This window comes from Oratosquilla oratoria, chromosome 19, assembly GCF_046742065.1.
Source record: "Oratosquilla oratoria isolate Oo_2021 chromosome 19, ASM4674206v1, whole genome shotgun sequence".
Taxonomy (NCBI): Eukaryota; Metazoa; Arthropoda; class Malacostraca; order Stomatopoda; family Squillidae; genus Oratosquilla; species Oratosquilla oratoria.
This window is the reverse complement of record NC_134795.1, coordinates 26247440-26275103: the sequence shown is the minus strand read 5'-3', so window position 1 is coordinate 26275103 and position 27664 is coordinate 26247440. Positions and strand designations below refer to the sequence as shown.

At 35.4% G+C, this 27664-nt stretch overlaps 1 protein-coding gene across 14 annotated transcripts in view; it reads right to left on the bottom strand.

The window, feature by feature from the left end:
* LOC143035813 (sodium/calcium exchanger 2-like) overlaps positions 1-27664 on the bottom strand; it is a 243254-nt gene that overhangs the window by 34160 nt on the left and 181430 nt on the right. For all 14 annotated transcript variants that reach the window (XM_076202805.1, XM_076202804.1, XM_076202811.1 and 11 more), the window contains 4 exons: positions 18608-18664; positions 11743-11867; positions 6922-7015; positions 4309-4456 (listed from right to left, as the gene is read on the bottom strand). In XM_076202805.1, coding sequence (XP_076058920.1) covers positions 4309-4456; positions 6922-7015; positions 11743-11867; positions 18608-18664 — 424 coding nt within the window. The remainder of the gene's footprint in view (positions 1-4308; positions 4457-6921; positions 7016-11742; positions 11868-18607; positions 18665-27664) is intronic.

The window sequence follows — 27664 nt, the reverse complement described above, 5'->3', positions numbered from 1 at the left end:
GGGGTTAGGAAGTATGTATGAGAAAAAATTGACACAGCCTAAAGGGATTTCTCCCCGTCTTCTCCTTTTCTGCATGGGGGGACAGAGAGGGGGTCACCGAATTTATGAAGCGGCCTTGCTGTGGACGTGCTGTGTCTTGTGACACTGCTTCTGACCCAGGGTAGTGGACAGGATGCAGGGATGACCCGTCATCCAGGAGGTGCCAAGATAAGAGGGAGGGTGGAAGGGAGTGGAATATATAGGAAATGGAATGGGTGGGAGTGTTCTCTATGCCTTTTTCTTTTTTGGCTACTCCCCGTGTAATAGTTTAATGGCTATTTCTATACCTGTGTGTTGTTGGTTGGTGTTGTCTCCTCTGTGTAATTGTATATTTCTAGTCTGTCAGGTGTACCTATTGAGTTTAAGAGTATAATGTCTGGTGTCAATGTGTTGTAAAGTTGACATAGTTTGTTTCTTCTGTCAAATGTCCACTGTATTATGTTGTGTTGTGTTATGTGTTTGTTCCATATCATGTGATAATTGTGGGTGTGTATTTGTTATTGAATTCAAGTGTTTTGTTCCTATGATAATAGACATGGATAATTTAGATATTAATTCCCTGCTATGGGTTACTGAAAAATGGAAACCATATGCCCTTTATTGTATATAGCATTTACTTGTATGATTATGTATTATAATTAAAATAAGAGTCTAAAACAATAAATGTATTGCTGTTGTCACCCAGAACATATCAGTGGAAATGTATTTCAAACTGAAGTGCCTCACACACACACAGGAAATTCTATTTGCTTCATTAATGACAATTTAATGCTGTGAACTAAGAGTATATCCAAATTTAAATGGATTTATTTTAACAAATATTTAATTTAAAAACAGAAAGACATAATCCAAAACAAGTTGTCATGCATCACCTGATGTATACAGGCAATATTGCTTACTTACTATCTGCATGTGTTCAAAATACAGCAGTTGAAAAAAAATATAAGTGAATTATAAGCAAACATCTGAATAAGTATCTACAGTAAATAAAAAGTAAATTGTCAATCAAATAACACAAATAATATATGTCTATATATACATGTTTCTACACAGAAATATGAATATTCAGGTGGAAGATAGAACATACAATTGTTAGAGAAGAAATAGGTGATAAATGGGGGAGGAATCAGCAATGACATAAGTGAAAAAACATTGAATGCAGGTAATTTGTAACTGTGAGAAGGAAAAACTGGAGTAATAGATATGAAAATAGCAATATTGGGGAATGGTAAGTGACTGGTGACATATGTCCCTCTAAGATCAGAGCATAGAGAGAGGACAGAAGCTAAGAAATATTGTTAGACAATGAATAAAATAAATTACAGCAAGACTATGTTTCCTACTAATTAAAGAACTCAATGATATTTGACCTATAAAATGCTTGTGTTCTATGGATAAGATGTGATCATGTATTGCTTGAATTCTTGGATAAACTCGAGAAATGGTTCAGAAATAACAGAATGGAAACCTCATTCCTGAAAATATTAGTAATATTACTCATTCTAGATCAATCTATTGCCCCTAGTCATTCTTGCAGAAGACCTGTTGCCTTTAAATAACTGGCAACAGCTTCCAGTCATTCAGGGAATATGTATTGTGTTGTTTTCTAGGAATTGTTAGTGTGGGGCATTGTAGTATGAGGTGTTCTGTGTCCTTTGTGTGGTGGTTGCTTCTGGTGCAGTTTGAATCCATGGCCAGGCCTATTCTGTGTTGATAGTCTTAATACTGGATAGTGTCCTAAGTGCAAATGTGTCAATGTTGTTATTGTTAAGTGCAGGAGAGTTTTTTTTTCCTGTGAGGCTTATGTCTGTCTTGTTGGAGTATTAAGTTTGGTTATTTTTATTGAAAGGATTGTTTAGTAATCTAAGTCTGAATTGTGGCCAGGTGTATTCTGTATTGGTACTGTTTTAATACTGAATTGTGTCCTAAGTGCAGGTATACCACTTTGATTCTTATCAGGTGTGGATCAATGTGGTTACTGCCCTTTGTATTCTCTTGATCTTACTTATATCCTTCAGTCTATGTGGGATACTACTGATACATATTCCAGGCTTGGATGGATCAGGGTTTTGATGAGTTTTTTCATCATTTCTTCATCCATATTGTGAAAAGCCACTTTAATCTTTTGCAGTAGTCTGCATGTCTCTCCTACATTCCTACTGATATGTCTATCAGGTGACAGGTTGTCATTCATCAACATTCCCAAACCTTTCTCTTTTGCTTTTGTAACAGGTTCACTTCCCAAGAAGTAGCTTAAGGATGGTCTTTTGCCACTATTGTCTATTTCTAGTACTTTGCATTATGATACTGAACTCCATTTCCTATTCTTGACTCCATGCAAAGATAATGTCTAGATCCTTTTACAATAGTTTACAGCCCTCCTTGTTTATCACTCTTCTAATAATTTAGTGTTATCTGTAAACATGTTGGCATAGCTTGTTGTACCTTCCACTATGTCACTGATATAGACAAAAAACACTATTAGTGCAAGCACTGAACCTAGTGGAACTCCACTCATTACTACTCTCCATCTTGACATCTTTTAGACTTTACTACTGTCCTCATGTATTGTCCCCTCAAAAAATCTTTCATCCAGTCTAGTAGTTTGCCTGTATGATACAGGTGGTACATTGCTATAGATATTTGAATAATATATTGCTGGTGTATAAATATATTTTTTCCATTCTGTTGGTGGTACTTGTGATGTACTGTGAAGGGTGTGTGATGTTCAGGGTTTTGGCATAAAATTGTGTTCCTGTCATCTTAATGTGGTGTTCTATGGGGGAGGATTTTTTGTTTCTGTATTCAGGTGTCTAATAGGGATGGTTTAGTTACATCCTGTTATTGCTCTCAGTGCTCCATTCTGTGTAGTATGTACATTGTGTTCATCTTGCTGATTGTTGGGAATTATGCTGTGGAGGCATAATTGTGGTTGGTTCTTGTAGGTGGTTATTTAAGTTGCTTTTTCTTATCAAAAACAGTGCTAGTGAGGAATTTTAACAGGTTTGATTTCTTGTTGATTTTTGTTGTTATGTTTTGGTGGGTTGAAAGTTATATGAATATCAGATGTGAGGTCCAGAAATTTAGGGTTCTTTTCCAGTGGAAACACACTGTATGGGGCAGAAACATGGAATATGAGAGAGGAAGACAGAAGGAGTTTGAATGTGTTTCAGATGAGGTGTCTGAGAAGTATGATAGGGGTTACTAGGCTGGATAGCATGAGAAATGAGGAGGTGAGGAGGAGAATAGGGGTGGAAAGGGAGTTGGGAGATAGGGTTGATGAAAGAGTATTAGGATGATTTGGACACATGGAAAGAACGAATGAAGAAAGAATAGTAAAAGAGGTATGGAAAGCAGATGTGGAGGGAGTGAACATGAGGGGACATCCTAGAATGAGATGAATGGGGTGAAGGGAGCTTTGGGGAAGAGGGGAATGTCTGTTGAGGAAGGACAGGAGAGGACAGAAGACAGGGGTGAATGGTGAATGGTTGTATATGGATGATGTTGTGATGCATGAGGTGGAATGGGTGGGAGGATGGGGGGTGAGGTAGTATGTGTGAGCAAAATTTGGCGCAGCCCGAGGGGATTTCTCCCCCATCTTCTCCTTTTCTGCATGGGGGGACGGAGAGCGGGGGTCGCCGATTTAATGAAGTGGCCTTGCTGTGGATGTGTTGTGCCTTGCGACACTGCCTCTGACCCAGGGCAGTGGACAGGGTGCAGGGATGACTCGTCATCCAGGAGGTGCTAAGATAAGAGGGAGGGTGGAGGGGAGTGGAGTGTATTTAGGGATGGAATGGGTGGGAATGATTTTATGCCTTTTTTTTTTTTTTTTTTTTGCTACCTCCCTTGTAAGGGGAAAAAAGCTTTGGTATATGTATGTATGCATTTTTTCCTCTTCTTTTTTTCCCTTCTTTTTTATGGTTGTTCAGTATGAGTAATATCACAATTGATTTCTAGGGTGAGTCTTCCATTCTGTTATTGACATTTTATTCCTGTTTGTTTAAGGAGACTTGTGTCTTCTTTGCTGTTATTTTGTAATAAGGCATCAGCACAATCACTCCTTCATGCTATCTCCTCTTTGCATCCATTCCTCCACCCCTTCCTTTCCTGCCACATGGAACCCCAAATACCTAAAGCTATCCACTTCCTCCTGCCTCTCCTTTTAGACTTACTTCCAGCTCACTGCCATCCTCTACCCTCTACTCATATACATTGTAATAAGACATTAATAAAAAATTATATACCAATTACAATTCACAGAGTACTTACCATCATCATTCAATATAGTGATTTCCATAATAGAAATACGACCAAGCTGAACATTCTGGCGTTCCTTTTCATTCAGAAGTAATGATAGTTTCAAGAAGAACTCCTCATCAGGTTCCCACTGATTATCATTGATGATCTCAATAGAAATCTGTTGGAGGGCCCAAATTAATATTTTTGGTATGTATATCCTATAAATACAGTGCAAAATATCAAAATGAATAAAATGTAAAACAAATCTATCACAGAATACAGTAACTGAAAATAAAATTCTCAAGTATAAATCCCTGAAATGATTACAGCATTAATGAATATCCACACACTGGCTTACTGAATGCAAAGTGGAACTATATAGTCACTCTTCCAGTCCTCCTATATCCTCCCTCCCAAAGACACATTAAAAACTCACTAACCAGTCCACTATAACTGTACCTTTCTTTTTTAGACACTGCATGACACCCATCCAACCCAGTTGCCTTACCAGCTCTTATAATTTTTAAAGCTCCTTGTACCTCACCTTTTCTTATATTTCATCTTCCTCTCCCATCAGTTATTTTTTTAGTTCCTCCAACTGCCAGCTCAATCAATCCCTACCTACCCTTCACATTCAACAACTCTCTAAAATACTCTGCATTCTCTCTAAAATACTCTACCTGACTCACACCCATCATGCTCTTAACTTTCTTCCAAAACATCTTATTCTTTAAAAAAAAAAAAAAATCTGCCATACTCTTATCCCATTTTACACCTGCTCTCTTCTTTGCCTTTTTATCTTATGTTTTGTTTATCCTCTCTTTTTCTTGTACCTCTTGTATGCTTCCTGAATCCTACTTAGCAACCAATACACATATGCTTTCTTCTTTTCTTCTATTACCATCTTCCCTTCATCACCCCACCACTCTCTACCTTTCCTTCTATTCCCTCCCATCCTCCTTTTTCACACACTATCCTTGTACACCTTATCATTTTCTCCCTCTACTCTCACCTCTACACTAATCCTTCACCACCTCCCACACTTCTCTCAGCTTCTTCTGGTATTCCTTCTTTTCCTTAACATTCAAACTAATTACTCGAGTACCTCTCTATCTTCTGCCCTTTTTCTCTTCATTTATCCTCCACTCTCAAATTCCCTTCTACCAAAAAATTATCTGACATGCCCTGCTTTTTCTCATAAGAACATGGATATCCAAAATGCTTCCTATCCTTCCTTTGGGAACCACTACATAATCTTTCAATGCCTTATCAACCATCTTTCCATCCACCACACTTTCCAATGCATTCTTATGCTGGACTCTCTTCTTAAATACTGTGCTCACTATAATCTTTTTAAACAAGGTGTTCGCTATCATCAACTCTCTAAACACATCTCCAACATCAACTCTCCACTATAATTTTTACCTGGCACTCTAAAGTTTCCTACTACTCTATTGATTCATCCCCTTACTCTAGCTTTGAGATCTTCCATCATTACTACATTGACATTCCTCCCAAAACTCTCTAAACACTTAATCAAATCTATTCAAATAAAACTCTCCTATTCACTCTTCTCACTACCTGGTCCATTTGAGTTTACAAAAGCCCACATCTCCTATCCCAGTTTCACCTTCACTCACATTAACTTTGAAGATACTTCCCTCCATTCCAATACTTGCTTTCCTATTTCATCACTTACTAGCATAGGTACTCCTTCCCTCCACCACTCCCTCCTCACTCCCAACACTCTCCCCACCACACTACCATACTCAAAATCACCCCTCCCTTCCAACTTTGTTTCATGTAATGGTAACACACCCATCTTCCTTCTCATAAGCATACTGCCAATCTATTTATTTTTACTTTCATCTGTACCATAACTACATGCATTTAATGACCCAAATTTTAGAGATCTGGTTGGAGTTCTCCCAGACTCCCTTATGCCTTAACTTCTTGTACAATGAATATAAAGAGAGCAGGATCCCTACTCCCAACACTCCATCTATCCTGGCTCAAAGGTGCAGTGGTATCATTCTTAACTGCTAATTAAAAGTGATCCAACTTTGAGACTGTTAAGCGGTTACACACCTCACCACACCACTGCGACCCCTCTATCTACACTTCTTTTCCAATTTCCTTTTATTGAAAATCTACATTAATCCCTCTTCCCTCCAATCCCACCCTTGCCATTTCTTTTTGCTGTTAACTCTTATCATTAAACAGATTTTCAAAACAAAATTATATATTACACACACATATTATATATATATATATATATATATATATATATATATATATATATATATATATATATATATATATATATATATATATATATATATTAACTTTTATAAATTTGACAAGCTTTGGTTCTCTATTCCTCACCTTCATCTCCAACTCCTTTCATAGCTGTCTTACCTTTTTAATTCATACTATTATTTTCTCCTTAAATACTTTTGAGAACTTCCTTCATCTCTCATTGAATTCTCTTCACCATTACCTTCATTTTTACCTTTGTACTTTTGTGTTGTTCTACAGCAAAGATTTTTGCATCCGAGTCTAGATGATGTTTGGGTGTTACTTTAGTATAGGATATTATCGTTCTTAAAGTTATAAAGAATACTAACAGAAACTGAAACTTACAGGTTTTTCTACTTCACCAGGTTCAAAAGTAACTATTTCGTTGATCTGTACATAATCTTCACCAACTGTTGCAGTACTATCAATGGATTCAACCCTATAATAGTGTAAAAAATTAGTATTAGAAAACATTCTAACCATAGAATATCCATATTTATATCTATATACCAGTAGATACTTTGCAAGTTAAAATAAATACAGATATGTATGTACATAATTAATTGTTGCCTAAATTATCACCAAGTGGAAAACCTGCAGCCCCAGAGTGGCTAGCAATGGTGCTTGGAACTTCCCACAGATTTCTCCAGAAAGAAACTTTTGACTGAGGTTAGGTATGATAAAAAATTAGAGAATAGATGGAACCATAAGCATTGCCCCTTTCCTGTATACTATAATTAGGTAAATATACACATATGGACTACTGCAGATGAATAAAGTGGCTTTTCACTATATAGATGAAGAGATGATGAAAACTCATTGAAACCCTGATCTGTCCAAGAATGGAATGTGCATCGGTAGTATGGCCCCCACACAGAATGAAGGCTATAAGGAAGATAAAAAGAATACAAAGGCAGTAACCAAACTGACCCCATGCCTGGCAGATAAATCATATGAGGAAACATTAATAGCACTGGGTCTGCCAACTTTAGAAGATCAAAGAGAAAGAGGTGATATGATTACAGTATTCAGGTCATTAAAAGGGATGGATTACAGTGACAACAGAGATGTCTCAATTAAGGATAGGAGGGCTTTAAGAGGTCATGAGAACAAATTAAGGAAGACTACATGTCCAAAGGATGTGAAGTCCAGTTTTCTATAAATACTTGGAATGGCTTAGGAGATATAGACTAAATTCAAACAATACATGATTTAAAATCTAAATATGATAATTGGAAATTGAGGATATAGATTAAGTTGGAACTGTACATGAACTTGAGGCTAGGTATACTAATTTGGAGAATAGAAAACAGGACCTAATGAGTATTTACCTAGTTGTATTTTACGGGAAGGGGAGCTATGCTCGTGGTGTCCCGTCTTCATATCTCATTTTATCTAAACTATTTTTAAATTCATTTATTGTTTTTGCACACACCACTTTCTCATCTAACTTGTTCCAAATGTCTATTATTCTGTGAGGAAAGCTGTTCTTTTTCAGATCTCTTCTATAGCTGTCTTTCTTGATTTTCTTTCCATGTCCTCTTGTATTCCTATCATCCCATTTTATTAGATCCTCTCTATCAATAATTTCTATGCCTTTCATGATTCTGTAAATAGTTATCAAATCTTCTCTCTCTTTTCTTTGCTCTAGTGTCTGTAGCTCATGTTTTGCTAGTCTCTCTTCATATGATAGTTTTGAGAGTGTTGGTGCCAATTTTGTAATTGCTCTTTGTATTCTTTCAAGTTTTTTATACATTTTTTTTGTACTTGGTGACCACATCGTTGCTGCATATTCCAATCTTGGTCTAATCAAAGTTATTAGTATTTTCTTCACCATTTCTTCATGCAGGTATGTAAATGCAACTTTGATTGTTCTTATTAATTTATAAGTTTCTCCAAAAATCTTATTTATATGTTTCTCAGGTGACACATTATTCATAATAATGACTCCCAGGTCCTTCTCATTTTCTACTTTTTTTTATTCCTTCTTCTCCCAATTTATATGATCCTATTATTCTTTTTTTGCTTTTTCCAAATTCCATTATACTACACTTTTTAGTATTGAACTCCATCTCCCACTTCCTACTCCATTCCCATACTTTATTGAGATCACTCTGTAGTGACTCACAATCTTCTTCTGTGTTTACTCTTTTTAATAGTTTTGCATCATCAGCAAAGAAGCTCATATAGCTTTCAATTTCTTCATCCATATCATTAATATATATATAGCAAACATTATTGGGGCCAGAACTGTTCCTTGTGGAACACCACTTATTACTTCATCCCAATTTGAGTGTTTGTCTCTTATCACTACTCTCATTTTTCTTTCTTGCAAAAAGTCTTCCATCCATTTAAGCAGTTTGCCCTGTATTCCTCCTTCAGTTTCTAATTTCTTAAGCAACTTCTTATGTGGTACTTTGTCAAAAGCTTTTTTTAGGTCTAGAAATGCACAATCAGCCCATCCATCTCTTTCTTGTATTATATCTCTTAGCCTTAAATAGAAACATATTAAATTGGTGACGCATGATTGTCCTTGTCTGAATCCAAATTGCCTTGGATTTAGCACTTTTTTTTTTTCCAAATACTTTACCCATCTACTTTTGACAATTCTTTCACAAATTTTTGCTATTGTACTTGTTAGAGAGACTGGTCTATAGTTGGTAGGGTCTTCTTTATTTCCCCCTTTATATATAGGTACTATATTTGCTTTTTTCCAATCTTTTGGAACTTTTCCTTCTTTCAAGGAACTGTTTATTATGCTATGTATTTTGTCTGCCAGTTCATTCCTGCATTCTTTCAAAATCCAGTTTGCTATTTCATCTGGTCCATGCGATTTTCTGACATCAAGATTACTCAAGTGTTTCATTATTTCATTCTTTGTTACTTCTATTTCTTTCATAGGGGGAACTTTCTCTTCCCATTCAATCTCTCCAGGTTGTATGTTCTCCCTTGTAAACACCGATTTAAAATGTTTGTTCATAATTTCTATTTCCTCTGTGTATTCAACTCCTCCTTGTCTTAATTTCTCTAAATCTTGTTTGTTTTTCAGTTTGTTGTTTACAAATCTGTAAAATAGTTTTGGTTGATCTTTACATTTTTCAATGACATCTTTTTCATATTTTCTCTTTTTCTCTCTTCACACTTGTACATATTCATTTCTATAACAGGTATATATTTTCCATTTTTTCAGGACTTTTGTCTTTCTTCAATTTGGTCCAGGCTTTATCTCTTTTGTCTTTTAACTCCCTACAACTTTTGTTGTACCAGCATTTTACTTTTTTTTTTTTTTTTTTTTTTTTTTTGTCTTGGGACATTTTTCCACTTTTTTTTTTTTTTTTTTTATAAATTTTTGTCAAAATATTCCATTTCTCTTCCACTGTTGTTTCTTTTTTGTATATTCTTTCCCAGTTTTCTTTTTGAAAGAATTATCTTATTTTATCAAAATTTGTTTTTTCATACATCATTCTTCCTTTTCTACATTGTTGCTCCTTTCCTGTATACTATAATCATGTAAATTCACCAACAATCCCTAGACAACAACACAATATTTCTTGTATGAAAGTGAAGTTGCCAACAAGTCTATCAATATAAATACCATGTGAGGATGGAGCCTCTATTAGTGTGACATTTAGCTTTTTACAGCTTTTTCAAGTAACAAAAATTATTCACTTCATTTCTACTCCTACCAGGGTGAAGAAAGGAATAGTGATAGGCTTCTTCCTTAAGGCATTCAAAATACCTAGAGGAAGAGTGTTGGTATATCAAGGAGAATTTTTTAAGATTAAAATTTCCAGATTTCCTTTTACATAAATGCAGAAAACAGGCCAATTTGGAAGTAGTGTGCCAGACCAGTAGGACAATTAAAGACATCACAAGTACAAGAATAAACATCAGCAAATGCCAGATAATAAAGCTGGTGTTTATCGGATTCCTTGCTTGGGATGTGAGAAATCCAACATTGGGTAAACACCATGTAATCTAAAAACTCAGTTCCAAGAACACTGATGTGATGTCCGCTATAATGTCACCACCAATGTGTGTTGCACACAGGAACAGTAGCAACCACCTGATGGACTGGGAGAAAGCAAAACTTCTGGTATGTAAGCCCAACAATATCCATAGAAAATGTTTGGAAGCAGCCATCATACAATGAACCAACACAATTGAATGAAATAAAGGTGTGTTCAATATCTCACCCCACTTGATTCCTTTAATACCCATTGCCAACAAAATTTTAAGCTATCCCTTGTTGCCCTCCAAATTGCTTTTTTCATCTTAAGGTCCACCCTCAGTAGAAAATTGCTCACCCTTCTTATTTTCTTCTTCCTTTTGTTCCTCAGTTGTGAGTTAATATCCTTCACCCAGTCAATTGATCCATTTTATCCTTAACCTTTCCTGTTTCCAGACATTTGGTCCACATTCTCCTTAACCTTTCCTAATGTTCAGTGACCCCCTTCCTTCCCCCCATTCCCCCATTCCTCTTATTTAATCTCAGTCATGTGTATTATGACTATGTACTTGAAAAAGCTGTGAAAAATAAAATGTTGTACTAATAGAGGCTCTGTCCTCACATGGTTTTAATTTTGATAAACAATATTTTTTTCTTGAATGATTTATAGACCCACTCAGTGTCCATTTCTGATTGTTTGGGAGTCATTGGTCATGTTGCTGTTGTAGAAAGGCGGGGGGGGGGGGCGCCTTTCTACAACAGCAACATTTTCATTATGCTCTTCACCATTACTACCTCTGCTCCCATTGAGGTCATACAGAAGACCATCATAGAAACACTGATAAGGAACTGCCAACTTAATCTCACTTTCATAGTAACCCAATTAAATTTCTTTCTAAAAGGCTAATTATGCCCTAATTTTTTTCTTTTTTAATACCACAAAGATATCATACATTGTTTATAATTAGTACAAAAAGGCCATTAGTATACAAGTATAGATGACATAAAATCCAAAAATTCAGTTACATTAGAAAATAATTACATGGATATATCATCTAGCTGCTTCATGTGAAAGTGTAAAATATCAAGCAACAAATTTCTTGTTTTCCTGAAAAACTTTTCTTATCTCCTCTTTTGCAATTCCTGACAGCTTAAGTTCAATTGAACAAGATATGGCTACCTTAAAATGATTATACCAGATACACATCTTTTCCTACCTGACTTTAACAAGATTATCAACCCGTCCAGTCCTGCAGATTGTCACTGGGAACTTTCCTATGTTTTCCATTACTGCACAAGATGCTGCATGAAAGTCAATTACAGCATACTGGGAAGGTTTAACCTGCAAATGAATGTGGATTTGTTTAAGAAACATGTAGAATGCTAATGGTAGTGTATGTCATTCAAGAGAAAATTAATTATTTATTTCACAATAAATTTTTAATGCAACAGTGGAGGACTGAAAGATCATACACCATTATGGGAAAATGAAGATAAAATTCATTAATAACAAAAACTCAAAATTTGTAACCTGTAAAAATAACCTGTCTGAAGGTTGAGCTCTAGAATAAATCTATCTATACCAATAGGCATTTTATAGGGGAGGGAGCTAGCCAAAGAATAAAATATCTAATGTAAACAGATCAACAAATCACTTTTTAAGATATTAAAATCATGAAGTTCCTCGGTTGATATGTGTAATACAAAACTGCAAGACTATCACATTACACTCAATTTGCCTCTTTAATTGCCTTCTATGTTGTTGTTACAGATTGTAGTTTGCCAGTGTTTTATCTTTGAGGACAAACACAAACAACATGGGAAAGCATACAAGACATCCTCTCCAACCAATACCCAAGAAAGATCACCAGAGAGCTGGAAGAGATAATGTAACCCACATACAAGAGAACATTCACAGACTACTGAAAAAGAAATTGGCAAAAATACATAGAGGATATAGACAAAAACCTAATGACCTTTAACAATGACCAGTTCACATCCCTAGAAAGGGCAATGAACAAAATTGTGGAAACCATCCAAACAAACAAATAAAATAAATGGGAAACCAATTAATACCAAATAGTGGAGAATAATAAAAGCCATAAAAACTCAAAATCAAATCCTCCCACCAACCCATGAAGCAACTGGAGCAACTCAGGACAAAATACCATTACCAAAATAGCAATGTGGGATCAACCAGTCATATAAGTCACCCTTCCTATCACAAGCAAAGATGTAGAATGACAAATAAATCTGAAAGCTCCTACCCAGAAAGCCCTGGCAGTATCTCAAACATCCCAAAAGTCATTGGCCTAATAGCTATAAAAGCCTTAACTGATATCTTCAACCACTCCTGGTTACACAAAAAAATTCCCACTATCTGGAAAAGAGCTCACATAATACCCAAATTAAAACCAAACAAAGGCTCCACAAACCCTGTATTACACAGACCAGTCTCACTACTATCTACCATATCCAATTTGAAGTCTTAAAGAAACCTTGCTCCAGTCACCTTTTCTTTTACACTGGGGACCCAGCACTCCACATAACAGCTCAACAACACTGCCTCTTGGTGTCTGTTCACTAAACCACACAAAATCCAATATGGCTCCCCTCAGCCAAATGACAACAAATAAACACCCTAACAATGCTCAGTCTTTTCTCTCTCTTTTTCCTCCAAAGAATTTAAAAGCCAAGGAATCCTATTGAACAGACAAGAATGCTTGCAAATGCTGGGACAAGGCCCTTCTCTTTGTAAGGCAGTCAGCAAGTTGCTTAGAGGTTCCAACCCAAGAAACAAAGTTAATCTCACCATGCGACAACATATCTTTTAGCAGTGCAATGTCAATGCAAATATGATGATCCTCCACATCATGAGAAGAATTCAAGGCCTCCAACAAACTCTTGTTGTCAATTCTTTCACCATGACCAAATCTTTATCGTACAGATTGTTCAAGTAATTATCAACCACTGTTGACCGCTAACTGTAGTTGAACAATTGGTATCCAAAATACCACAATTTCAAGACTCCTTAATGAAATGCATAATCTTAGTCTGTTTGGCATTTTCATCACTGGTATATCCAACAAATACTGACATTTACATCATATGTTCCTCACTATTACCACCAGTATCCTGCTCACTGATGCCCCTAAATGACACCTCATTATTCTTGTACAATGGTAATGCTAATCACATATCACATATCATGAAACTTGGCCATCACAACCCAGAGGATTGAATCTTTGATTAGTCCCTTGATCACTCAAGTCAACTTGCATCAACATTGCTGCTCCTCTTCCTCTGTGCCTTACCTGCTCTCATCATTTTCTAAACTACTTTAGATCAAATTTCCTAATTTTCTGATTTACCACATACTGAGTAAAAATCAACCCCTTATTTGTGGCCAAAAATCTAGACTGTTTTATATACTTTGTGTAACAGTTGGCCTTAGTTTTTCAGGCCTATCTGAAAAGTAAACAATTTGTGTAGTCTGATGTAAATTTTGATGTAATGTACTGGGTAATTTTTCTAATGTAAAATATTTGTTATACCAGTAATTGGCATACCATGTGAAGGATAAAATACTATCAGTAATCTGCTATAATATTTAGCAAAGTCAACAATTTGAGGATTCTGACATAATTTATGTAAAGTGCTTGTTATAATCATCATGACATGAGCATGTTCCTTTTGACATACTTTTTAAAATGAAATACCATCAGTACCATATGTTTTTCTTTTATTTTATTGCTCTTTTTCATGAACAGAATGGCGTTATATCAATAGATGGTGCTGGTGATGAAAAACAACATTTGTTTACTGGGTAATGGAGGAACCACAATCTAGTGTTTACCTAATTGTATTTTGCGGGAAAGGGAGCTACAGTCGTGGCATCCCGCCTTTGTATCTCGCAGTGCCTAGTTTGCTCTTAAACTCATGAATGGTTTTTGCGCACACTATTTTTTTGTCCAGTTTGTTCCAAGTGTCCACAACTTTTGAATGAGAATCAGACAAGAAACAATGGTCTCAAACTGTCCGGAAATAGATTCAATTTGGAAGTAGGTAGAAACAACTTTGCCAACCGTGTAGTTAATGAATGGAATAAACTTCCTGCACAGGTAGTGCAATGTAGTTCAGTTCAAAGCTTTAAGAATCATTTAGATAAATACCTAAGTAAGATGCTGTAACGATTATAATTTATCTTATATTATTTGTTTTTGTTTTATCATTTGTCTGTCTGATTTTTATTTATTATTAGTTATATGTCAATTTATTATTATTTACTATTTACCTGTTTGTTTATTATTTAACTATACCTATGCATTTATTTATGTATTTTATTTGTTATTTACATTATCATAGTTTTTATTTATTATTTTATTATTAATATGATTTTTTTTTTCGCATCCGACCTAGATATGGATCAAAAGGTCTCCTGTCGGTATGCTCCGCCTTTGTAATCCTTTGTAATGTGGAAAACTGTTTTTCTTCAGATCTCTTCTGTAGCTATGTTTCTTGGTTTTCTTTCCATGTTCTCCTGTGTTTCTCTTGTCCCAGTTTAACAAGTCCTCTCTATTGAGTATTTCTGTGCCCTTCATGATTCTGTAGATGGTCAGAAGGTCACCTCTCTCTCTTCTTTGGTCCAGAGTCGGTAACTCCAGTTTAGCCAATCTCTCCTCATATGACAAGTTTGCAAGTGTGGGTGCCATGTTTGTGGCTGCTCTCTGGATTCTTTCTATTTTCTTTATATTCTTTTTGGTACTGGGTGACCACAATATTGCTGCATATTCTAGTCTAGGCCTTATCAGTGTGACCAATATCTTTTTAACAATTTCTTCGTCCAAATATGTAAATGCCACTTTTATTGATCTTAGCAAGTTGTAGGATTCTCTGACAATTTTGTTTATCTGTTTATCATAGGACAAGTCGTTTGAGATAATTACACCCAAATCTTTTTTGGATCTCTCCTTCTTTACCTCCTTGGTTCCAATTTTACATTGTCCTGATATTCTATTTTTACTTTTTCCAAACTCCATTATGCTACACTTGTTAATATTGAAGTTCACTTCCCATTTCTGACTCCAGTTCCATACCTTATTCAGGTTTTCCTGCAGTGATTCGCAATCCTTTTCAGTTTTTCCTTTCCTTAACAGTTTGGTGTCATCTGCAAAAAAGCTCATGTAACATTTTACATCATCATCCGTGTCATTCACATAAATAGCAAACATTATTATAGCCAATACAGATCCTTGCTGTACTCCACTGATCAACTCTTTCCAACCTGAATATTTTTCTCTGAGCACTACTCTCATCTTTCTACCAATCAGGAAGTCCTCCATCCATTTTAGTAGATTCCGTTACATCCTTCCTATATATTCCAGTTTTTTTTTTTTTTTAATAATTTTTTGTGTGGTACTTTGTCAAAAGCTTTTTGTAAGTCCAGGAAGGCATAATCAGCCCATCCATTCCTTTCTTGTACAATGCCTATTAATCTTGAGTAGAAACAGTGTATCATGATGTGCTGATGATGATCATTTAGACTTTCAAGTACCAGTTATTAATGGATAAACTACAGAAATAGTCTGTATATTTGGCAAGATTGTTAATATAAAGAAACAAGTTTCTGGTATAGTAAATGTAGTCTGCAAAACATGTCTCCATAGCTCTGAGTGTAGGAAGTTTGAGCTATAGGAGTCTGGTGTAAGCTCAACCCAGAATCCTAGCTCAAACACTGTGCTTTTGATGCTATGGGGAATATTGTTTTTAGACAAATAATCAATAATTATTTTCTTTCTTTAGTTTTTCATTATTTCTTATAATGAACTGGCTCTTAACTGCTTATTTTTCACTCATTGCAATAATTAATTTCATCCCTTTGAAAATAGCATGTATGTCCAAGTCAACTCCATAATTTCATCTTTAAAAGGTCTAAAATATTTGACTATTGCTTGAGGATATACAATATGATTTTTGGAAAAAAATTCTCTTATGTTTTTAGACAATTTTCCTTAGCCTCCTTGACAAACTCTTATTATACCCTGTTCCTCCTCAGTTGCATCCCACATAATCCATGTATTTTTATACTCTACTCTATTCACTAGTCTCTAGGTCCTTTAGATTATTGTATCTGTCATAGCTGAAGATCTGAGCTTGACTTTAAGTAGTCATATCCTTCCTTTAGTGTATTTCCTTAAACAGTGAATTTAATCTATTTCAACTTTAGGATTTGTCCCATCCCCATTTATGGTTGAAAGGCTCTTTACAGTTTTCTTTATTTCATTAATCTTCCTGTGTCTATAGGAGTGAATACAGGTACTCTTCGTTTAACGATGACAATTGGGACCAGCGCGCCGTCGTTAACCGAATTGGTCGTTAAGCGAAAGTGTATACATATACGTACATGTACTGTATGTACAATGTATCTTTATTTTCGTGTATTTTCCCTCTTTTATACAGTACATTAAAGCTTTATTTACTGTTTAATTACGGTGGTTAGGTTCCTAAAATTACCGTATATGACCAAATCCGCGTATGCTGACATTCCATATTGAATACCGGGGTATTTTTTTAGTTTCGACCATGGGCGCAATATAGCAATAGAAAATTAATCATTAATTTTGTAAATTAAAATGTATCAACGTAATATGCAATTTTGTGGGCGGAAATGAAAGTAAAAAATACCTTGCTACAAGAAAATATGCTAATGAACGAAGTTGGTAGCATAGGCTCAGAATGCCATCTTGTCGTCTGCCAACGTCTCTCACAACGACGACAACGAGGACGAGCCGGATGACATTTAATTTGCAGGTAATGATTTATTAAGCACAGTTTAGGTTAGTTTAGTTTATGTTAGACGAATTAATTTATCATCCTTTCATTTCTTCAACATCGGCATCTACCATAACAAACATGGTGTATCATTCGTCCGACATGACTTCGTTACTTACGAAATCTGTTTTAGCATTTTTTTTTCCACTCACAAAATTGCATATTATGTTGATACATTATAATTTACAAAATTAATAATTAATTTTCTATTGTTATATTGCGCCCATGGTCGAAATTAAAAATTTACCACTACCGGTATACACTGTACCCCAGGTAGTTTTTGCAGCATGCAGGATGGTAATGTAGACCTAAGCTTCAGAACACTTTACCTCACAGCTAATATCCACCGTACAAGTTCATTTATAACATCATACAAATTTGCCTCAGCCAACTTAATTATCGTACACGACGTCGTAACTTCGGGAGATTTACGTTAAACGACATCATAAAGCCCGTCATTACTCCGAGTTGTTGTTAACCGAGTAGGTCGTTAAACGAGGAGTACCTGTATGTCCTTCTGTCCAACCATTGATGATAAGACATCTAATTTTGTCTATTACATCCCTCACCACTGATCCCTTGTCCTTCAGAACCTGAATTATATGTTTTTCTACTTTCTTTTGGTTATCTTTTGAATGCTGATTCATGATTTCTCTAAAATGACCTTGTTCCTGGTATTGACAGTATTGTCATCTCAGACTTCCTCTCTAGTTCCATCAGTAATCACTTCTCTAACACTGATTTCAGATTCATTTCTCAAAATTTTTTCTTAATCTTCTAAGCAATCTTCACCTTATTTTACATATTGGGAAGTTTTTCTAACATGTGAATCCACTTTAACTGACTCAATTTACTTGCTTTTATTTTCAGGCATTGTGTATAGTACTAGTTATGTAATTATATACTAAAACTCTTTCAATACTTAATCTACACTTTATATGTAATAGACTCAATATCACATTATCTATTTACTCCGATCATGCAAATAAAAATATTCATTTCTTACCATTTTTTTCTAAATCTTCTAAGCAATCTTCACCTTGTTTTACTTATTGGGAAGATTTTCTAACATATGAATCCACTTTAACTGACTCAATTTACTTGCTTTTATTTTCAGGAATTATGTATAGTACTACAGTTATGTAATTAAATACTAAAACTCTTTCATTACTTAAGCTAAACTTTATATGTAATAAGAGTCAATATTACATTATTTACTCCAATCATGCAAACAAAAATATATACTGGTACCTTTGGCAATTCTCCAAGTGTTGGAGCTTCTGGATGTTCATTCATAGCAGAGTACACCTGTATAAAAGGGAAGAATAATCTTAGCAATCAAAACAATGTGTGCTTGAATGAGCATGCCTGAGGAGACATGAAATTAAAATTCAAAAGGATACTAAGTGATGTTAAAGAAAAATCTCTGCCAAACTGGAAAGTTTAAGAAGAGGAAATAGATGACCAGATTTATTATACTGGGTTGTAATAATTTGTAATAGTTATATTGGTCATTGTGCTATATACATAAATGTGCTCTTTAGAAAAACAATAGCCTTTATCCTCATACACCTACTAGTAAAATATTGATAGATATCTAAATAAATGAGCTGGATTGACAATTCTCTTCTTTTCATGTCACAATGGTAACAATACTGAGTAAGTTATAATTATATGAAATATATACAAATATTTCTATTTATTTCTTAAGTATTGTAAGTACCCATATGTTTCAAGGCATATATTCACATTGCATCTGCCATTGAAATATGGTATGTATTTTACAAATGATTAAGTGTTCTGCATTCACATCTGCTAACTATGCAAATGTTTGATATAAAAGTAAAGTATCAATCATGATCAACATTACTATAAACTATACCGGTACTACTAAAAGGTTTATGCACTTCCGATTGGTTATATGTATCATGTACAGCCCTAAAATACCTAAATTTCTAGCATGCTAGATTGCATTAATATTTTCCATAATAGCAGTAACAAGTATAGTTCTGTACAAAAAGTTACACATTTAAAGATAATACACAAAACTGTTGCAAGGAAAACCTGTGCATATAGAACATCACACACAACAAACATGCATATACCACAACCACCATAACAATAGCTCAAGCATCATGCTGGTTTACATCATGCTGTTCCATTATGCCATGCACTGCCCCATGAAGCTGGTTTTGTCATATTATGGATGTTTTTCACATTCAAAGTGTCATATGTTCAAGTGTTTTCTTCATCATCAATGCTCAGTAAATACATTTTTTTTTTGTGTCTGCTGTATCTCATCCAAAGTAGTTAAACAACCAAAATCTCATATCTTTCATATCTTTCTACTGCTGCATCTACTCTTCCTATGCAGCAACAGTAAACATGCTCCTAGTATGGGGGTACCCTTGAAACACTAGCTTGTCCATACAAGGAAAAGCTACTTTTACATTAATCAATGGTCTGCATATTACTTCCACAATTTTGACAGGTATTTACCCAATTGTATCAACTGAATTGTTATACACAGGAGGTGCTGCTATATCTGGCCTGCAAGAGGCTACACCACCAAAGTTCTTGGACAGCAAGAAAAGAAATATGTCACCCAATGGAGAAATCTTACTCACAGTAGCTGCCCAGGAAGTCTACAAGCAGACTGCTTATCCCCACCTCCCTATGGAGGTCCGGCCCCAAGGAGATGGCACCAGGTGTCTGGACTGGGCAGAGTCACTTTTTACACTTTCACACAATATTCCCAACACTCCCTCTTCTACATCCCTATTTTTTCACATAACATAAAAACCAACCCAGCCCCCTGCACTTGCCCCACCTGCACCAAATACATTAACTATACACACACATCCATCAACTGCAAAACATACCACAAATAGTTCCAATTAAGATATACAACACTTACAAACAATAACCAATGCACAAAAAAATGGAGCTGTATGCAACACATGTGATTAAGACAACAGAAGAAAAAAATAATCCGGAATTGATTATGATAAAAATTAAAAACAGAAACATGAAAAGTAGAAATTTTGTAGTAATATATGTACCCCTAAAAACACAGTCTTGGACAGAGTGATTATTCCGAAATGTTGGAAGAAACAAAGAATGCACTAACTGATTTACTGAAAGAAGGAGGAAACATAGTAATTATGGGTGACTTTAACTCAAAAGAAATATGTTGGGAAGAAATGACAGTGAAAGGTGAAGAAGACCTCTAGGGAAACATACTACTGCATATGGTCATTGAATACACAATGACTCAATGGGTAAAGGAAAATACCAGATATAGAAAAATTGAGGAACCATTGAGACTAGATTTAATATTTACATCAGAGCCTGAAAATGTGGACAGAATGAAATACAAAACACCAATTGGGAAGAGTGACCACTTACTATTAGAGTTCAAATTAAAAGAACAAATTGATTTGAGAAGATGTATTGGGGTGGCCACAAAGAAATGAGAAACATAGAAAAGGAAGACTTGTACAACAAAATGGATTTTGAGAAACTCGGAAAATTCCTTCAAAATGCAAATTGGGAAAACTAGCCAAACTGCCATAAAAGTATCAATAGATATCTTCAGCTACTCCTGGCTAAACAATAACATCCCAATTATCTGGAAAGAGCCCATATAATACCAATCTTGAAACCAACAAGCTCACTATTATTGACTAAATTCAAGTTAATGGAAAGGTTAGTTGCAGTAAGATTCAAGTCAGAAGATGTAGGGTCAACTTGGCCCATCAACTTTGCCCATCTACTCAACCAAGTAGGCCCATTATGGTTAGGTTTGATTGGATTGGTTAGATAGGTTAGGTTAGAGTAGACAAATTTATGATACTTTAATTCCTTCGACCTCCACATCTATCAAAACAAAGATGGCATCTCAAGCAGCTGATGGGCCAAGAAGCTGGCAAACAATAAAAAATACCAACCTCCCTTAATTAACATGGATTCAAGGAGGGCCACTCTACCAATACTCTTCTTTCACCCTTATTGTTTAACTTCATGAGTGATCTAACTCCTGAACCATAACTAAACAACAAGAGCAACAATAATAATGATAATAACAATAATAATGATAGTAATAACAATAACAACAAAAAACTAGCACAATAAATACAGAGTAGCAAAGAACACTCAACCCTACTTGAGTAAACAGAAACAATGGTTCAGAAACAACAGAATGGTAGTTTCATCCCAGAAATCAACAGTAACAGTGCTTACTGCACACACCCATGAAAAAAGTAAAATTGAATGGCCAAACACTTCAATTGGAAAATGATACAAAAATTATGGGTTTACCATCTGATATTTATATGACATTCATACCACATATTGAGGATCTGACAGAAAAATCAACAAGCAAACCTATTGAAAAACATCACTAACACTGACTTTGGAAAACAAAAAAAGAAACTAATAATCATCTATTAACAGTTCATTATAACCACCCTAGAATATACTTCCACAACTTGGTATCCAGCAATCAAACAAACAAATTACAAGCCCTGCAGAATGGAACATTGAGAGTAATGACAGGATGCAGCAAAACTACACCAATAGGACATGTGCATACAGAAACCAAAATCCTCCCAGCTGAACATCACTAGAAAATGATAGGAACACAATTCTATGCCAGAACCCTAAACAACACATACCCTTCACACATCTCACACAAAAAAAAAGCAAACTACTCAAACATCTACCACAACTTATCACCCAAACATACATCTTAAATGTTTCATTTCAAACATATTTTGAAACCTCTTTTCTGCTTCCTTTAAAATCCAAGTCTGCTCCATACAGTATCATGGACACAATAACCCTTTCATGCAGTATTCTCTTTGCATTTATCTCTAGATATATATTTTTAATGACACTTTTCATTCCTCTGAGATAATTACTTACTTTATGATTTTACTATTTATCTTAACTCCAATTCCTCTGCTCTCTGATATATGTGACCCTAAACACTTAAAGCTATTTACTTCCTCCAGCCTCTCTCTTTTAACACTTACAACTCACAACTACCCTCTCCCCTTGTACATCACATCATTTTACTTTTACCATTTTCACTTCTACTAACATCCATTAGACTCACCCTCTCATTTTTTTTCCAAAACATATTTTCATTCTTTTCAAAATTCAGTCAAATTCATACCCTATTTTACATCTGCTTTCCTCTTCCCTCCTTCACCTTGCATTTTGCTTCACCTCTCTTCATTCTATACCTCTCATAGGCTTCACTAGTTCTATTTTGTATCCAATCCTCATAAGTCCACATCTTATCTTCCACTACCACCTTTATCTCTTCATCTCACCATTTATTACCTCTCCTTCTGGTCCCTCCCATCCTCTTCATTCCACATACCATGTTTGTACACTTTATCACTTTCTCCTTGAAACATACCCCATTCTTCTCTTATTCCTATTCTCCCCCTATACCTCACTACCTTCCACACTTCTCACATCTTCTCCTGGTATTCTTTCTTTTTACCCTTCTCATTTAACTTGTTTACCCTCAAAACTTCTCTACCACCCTACTTTTTTTCTTTCAACAATTATTCTCTACTCTCTATTTCCCTGCTACCAGATAACAATCTCACAATCCCCTGCTCTCCCCTGAAAACAATGTCCAGAATTCTTTCAATCCTCACTTTGGGTACCACTACACAGGCCATAAATGCCCTCTCACCCACCCTCCTTTCAATCATCCTTTCCCATGTATACTTATGCTTGTCTCTCTCTCTCTCTCTCTCTCTCTCTCTCTCTCTCTCTCTCTCTCTCTCTCTCTCTCTCTCCTTAAACTTGGTGTTTGCTATCATCAATTTCTGTCTCAACATATCTCAAAAATCTCTCCATTATAGTTCTTATCTGTCACCCTAAAAATTCCTTGAACCCCATCAGTTGACTAATCTCCTACCCTAGCAATGATAGTCCCCAACACCACTGCATTTGTATGCTTCCCAAAACTCTGCAGTTTCACTTAAATCCAAAAAGCCTTCCTCTCCTCTTCACTTTTCTCACTACCAGGGCCATATGCACTCACAAAAGCCCATGTCTGCAATTTAACCTTAGAGACATTTCCTTCCAGTCTATTACAAACTTTCTTAAATCACCACTTACCACTAGTGCTACTCCTTCCCTTGCCCACTCATCACTCCTGAAATCCTCCCCACTACACTCCCAAATTCAAACTCATCTTTCCCTGTCAACCTGATTTCATTTAACACTAATGTATCCATCTTTTTTCTCATAAATATATCACCAACCTGTTCCCTTTTACTCTCATCTGTATCACATGTGCACACATTTCATGACACCTCTAGGGTTCTAATTGGAACCTCCTCCTAGACTTTATGTCTTGACATTTTACAGGATGAATACACATAATGGAGGATCCCTAGTCCCCTCACACTGCCCAATTTAGTCAACTTTTATGACATGTATGAGAACATAGTGGTAAAATTCTTCACCCCCCTCTCCTACCACAGGGGGATCAAGCAAAAAGATATTTATAGAAGAGGTAAAGGACAGATTCAGGAGAACAGTATAAAGCACTGAAACAGTAATATAAAAGTATCATTATTCCTTTATGAGAAGATATTTTAAACTCCAAAAAGTTGTATATGGCTCTAGTCTCCAGAGGCATCATAATACAGCCCCACAAATATTGGCTGCATATCATCATGCAGTCAATACTCCAGTACAAAAGATACAAATAAAGATCAAGAGAAAAAAGACAGTAGTAACCAAAATGATTCCCAGCCTTACACATACAGTACATGCTAAAAGTATGTGGACCCTACCCCCTGCAACCACATATTTATGACAAAAACAGAAAGGCATTTTCTGAGGCAAAATGATGTAGATAGAATATATCTAGCAACGCCCTGCTGTCACATTAGGCCAACAGAGTGGAGCGTGTGAGAGAACCCAGCCATTTACTCTTACATTGCCATAGGAAGAATATTTACAGGTAACCCCTCTTTTTGGGGGCCTTGTCTTTTTTTCACGCCGTATACATTAATGACATGAATGAAGGCGTGGAGTGCTATATGAATTTTTTTGCAGATAATGCAAAATTACTTAAGAAGGTAAAAATGGAAGAGAACTGCAGCTCATTGCAACAAGATCTGGACACGATATGGAATTGGACTCAAAAATGGGAAGTGAAATTTAATATAAAGAAATGCAGTATAATGGAATTTGGAAAGAGTAAGAACAGAATATCAAAAGATTACAGAATTGGAGAAGAAAAAATAAAAAAGCAAACTCTGAAAAAGATCTTGGAGTGATGATTGGAAAGGACATGAAACCTGATAAGCATATAAATAAAATATTTGGAGAAACCTACAATTTATTGAGGTCAATCAAAGTGGCATTTACTTATATGGATGAAGAAATTATATAGAAAATACTAACTACACTAATAAGACCAAAACTTGAGTACGCTGCATCACTTTGGACACCCAGTACCAAAAAGAATATTAAGAAACTAGAAAGATTACAAAGAGTGACAACCAAACTAGCACTGACTCTCACCGAACTAACATATGAGCAAAGACTATCCAAACTGAACCTACCAACTCTGGAAAAAAGAAGAGAAAGAGGAGATTTGCTATCTACAGAATAATGAAAGGAATGGAAGTTTTAGACAGGAACGACCTGTTAGTGTGGGACAACGGTAAAACGAGAGGACACGGAAAAAAACTGAAAAAGATAGTTATAGAAAAAACTTGAAAAGGAACAGTTTCCCACACAGAGTGATTAATACATGGAACAAATTAGACAACAAAACAGTATGGGCAAACACTATACAAGATTTTAAGATAAAACTTGATGTGGAGAGATACAAAGATGGGTCACCACGAGCATAGCTCCCCTCCCGTATATTACAACTAGGTAAATACATTGATTTTTTTCATTTCCCTAGGGTCTGTATCATTACCATGGCCCCTACAAAGGAATTAACTAAAGATATAATTGCCCAAGTCATTGGACTAAAGAAGGCAGGCCATGGAACTAAAGAAATCAGTGAAATGTTGAAGGTGGCCAAGTCCAAAGTCAAGAGATACATGGTGCAATTTTGGAAGGGAGGAGGGATGGAAATACCATCCCAGAAACCTAGGATATGGTATCCTAAAAAGAGTTCTCGAAGGGTTTTGTAAATCATAAAACATACTTTAGAGTCAAATCCACTTACAACAGCAAAATTTCTGAAGGAGAAGTCTTCTTAGGACCTTCTGTCCCAGGTTACTGGGATGGTATTTCCAGCCCTCCTCCCTCCCAAAATCACACCATGTATCTCTCAACATTGGACTTGACCACCTTCAACATTTCACTATTTCTTTAGTTCCCTTATAGGGGCCATGGTAATGATACAGACCCTAGGGAAATGAAGAAAACCAGTGTGCAACGGCAAGGTCCTAAAGAGAAAAGTTACCTATAAATGCTCTTCTCACAGCAGTGCAAGACTGACTGACTGGGTTCCCTCTCACACTCCACTCTGTTGGTCCAACATGACAGCAGGGGTTTGCCAGATACATTATATTTACATAATTTCACCTTAGAAAATGCCTTCCTATTTTCATCATAAATATGTAGCTACAAGGGTTAGGGGCCACATACTTTTAAGAGAACTGCAGGTTGTACAAGTAGACTAGAAGCAATAGACTTGCTATCATGAAAGAAATAAGGAAAAAGAGGAGACTTGATTGTAGTATTTAGGTCTATGAAGTGGGTGGACAAGATTCACAGAGAGAATTTCTTGTTTTGGGACAAGAGGGACAAGTCAAAGGAACAAATTGAAAAAGACAATATATTAGATGAATGTTCAGAAATAAAGTCTCTATACAGATGTGTAAACTTCTGAAACAACCCAGATGATATTGTTGAAGCTGGAGCCATAAATGAATTGAAAATGAAACATGGTAATTGAAGGATAAGTGACAATACCCCATGAGGGTAACTCCTTTCCTGTATAAGAGTACCATAATGATTAGGTGATTAATAGCTGAAAAACAATTAAACATGGCTGTAATGAAGTGGTACTTGCAGCAGCAGCCTCCCCAAAAACAGTTTATTAAATCATGGGTTTCCTGTAATGCAAAATATGTTCACTAGTAATACTTCAGAAGTGATGGGGGTTGAATGGGTGAGGATGCTCCCCTCCTATGCCTAGTCACCTATGCAAGTAATGATTCATTGGAATGGTGAATGTGTTTTTGTAATAATAAATAATAGTAATAAATTATAGTAATAATGATAATAATAATAATGATAATAATCTTAATAATGATAAATTTGAGACTTTGTACACTTATACCCCAACCACAGAGCATATTTACTGCTGGCAACATATTCTAAGGACAACAGTGGTTTCAAGGCAAGACTCAACACACCTAAGACCAAGCTGCTTAAACGAATTCTTCATAAGTTGCCTTAATATCAGCATTATTGGTAATCATCATTGCTGTTGTCAGATGAAAGATTTGTCTTTAGATGTACATTCAAAAGAATGGAAAAAGTGGTATACTATCTGCAGAGAAATCTAATGACAGTGGAAAGAAGAAACAATAATAATAAGGTACTTAACTTTCTGATATCCTATAGTATCAAAAAAGAAGTAGATCTAAATCTAACTTTAAAATCAAACAATGAAATTATACAAAACACACTATTCCTCTGTCTAATCTACTGTACACCATACCCTTAATAAAATAACAAATTCAGGTAAATCAAAATATAAAAAGAGGTGTCCTTTTATGGAATTCATATCTTTAGGTATGAAATTAACTCAGATGGATGAAGAGGAATAGAAACTAAATCTTTTTCATATATCATCAGCAACAGTACAATGGAAAGCAACTTATTAAATGTCAACAATGAAGAAAATATGCACAGATTTGTTGGGAGAGATAATGAGAAGATATGTTACAATTCACTCAATGGATCCAGCAAAAATATATACACTAAAGATAAAACATAACAGACAGGTAGGAGGAAGAGGTGCTCCATAACTACATAGCATATAAGAACATTTAGGTCCTGCTTCATATATACAGTCAAGTGAGTCATGTAGCAGACAGTACTACAAGTAAAACAGCATAGTAAAATGACAGCTACTATTAAGGTTTAATATGAACTGTTCACATACTTAATGAAACATTTAAATACAGATGGTACAGTGGATCTGAGCATGTTATCTGTTAAAATGATCATCATATTGGTAAAGATGATAGAAAGGGTAACAACTGAAACTTTCAATCAATAGTGTCCATTTAAACA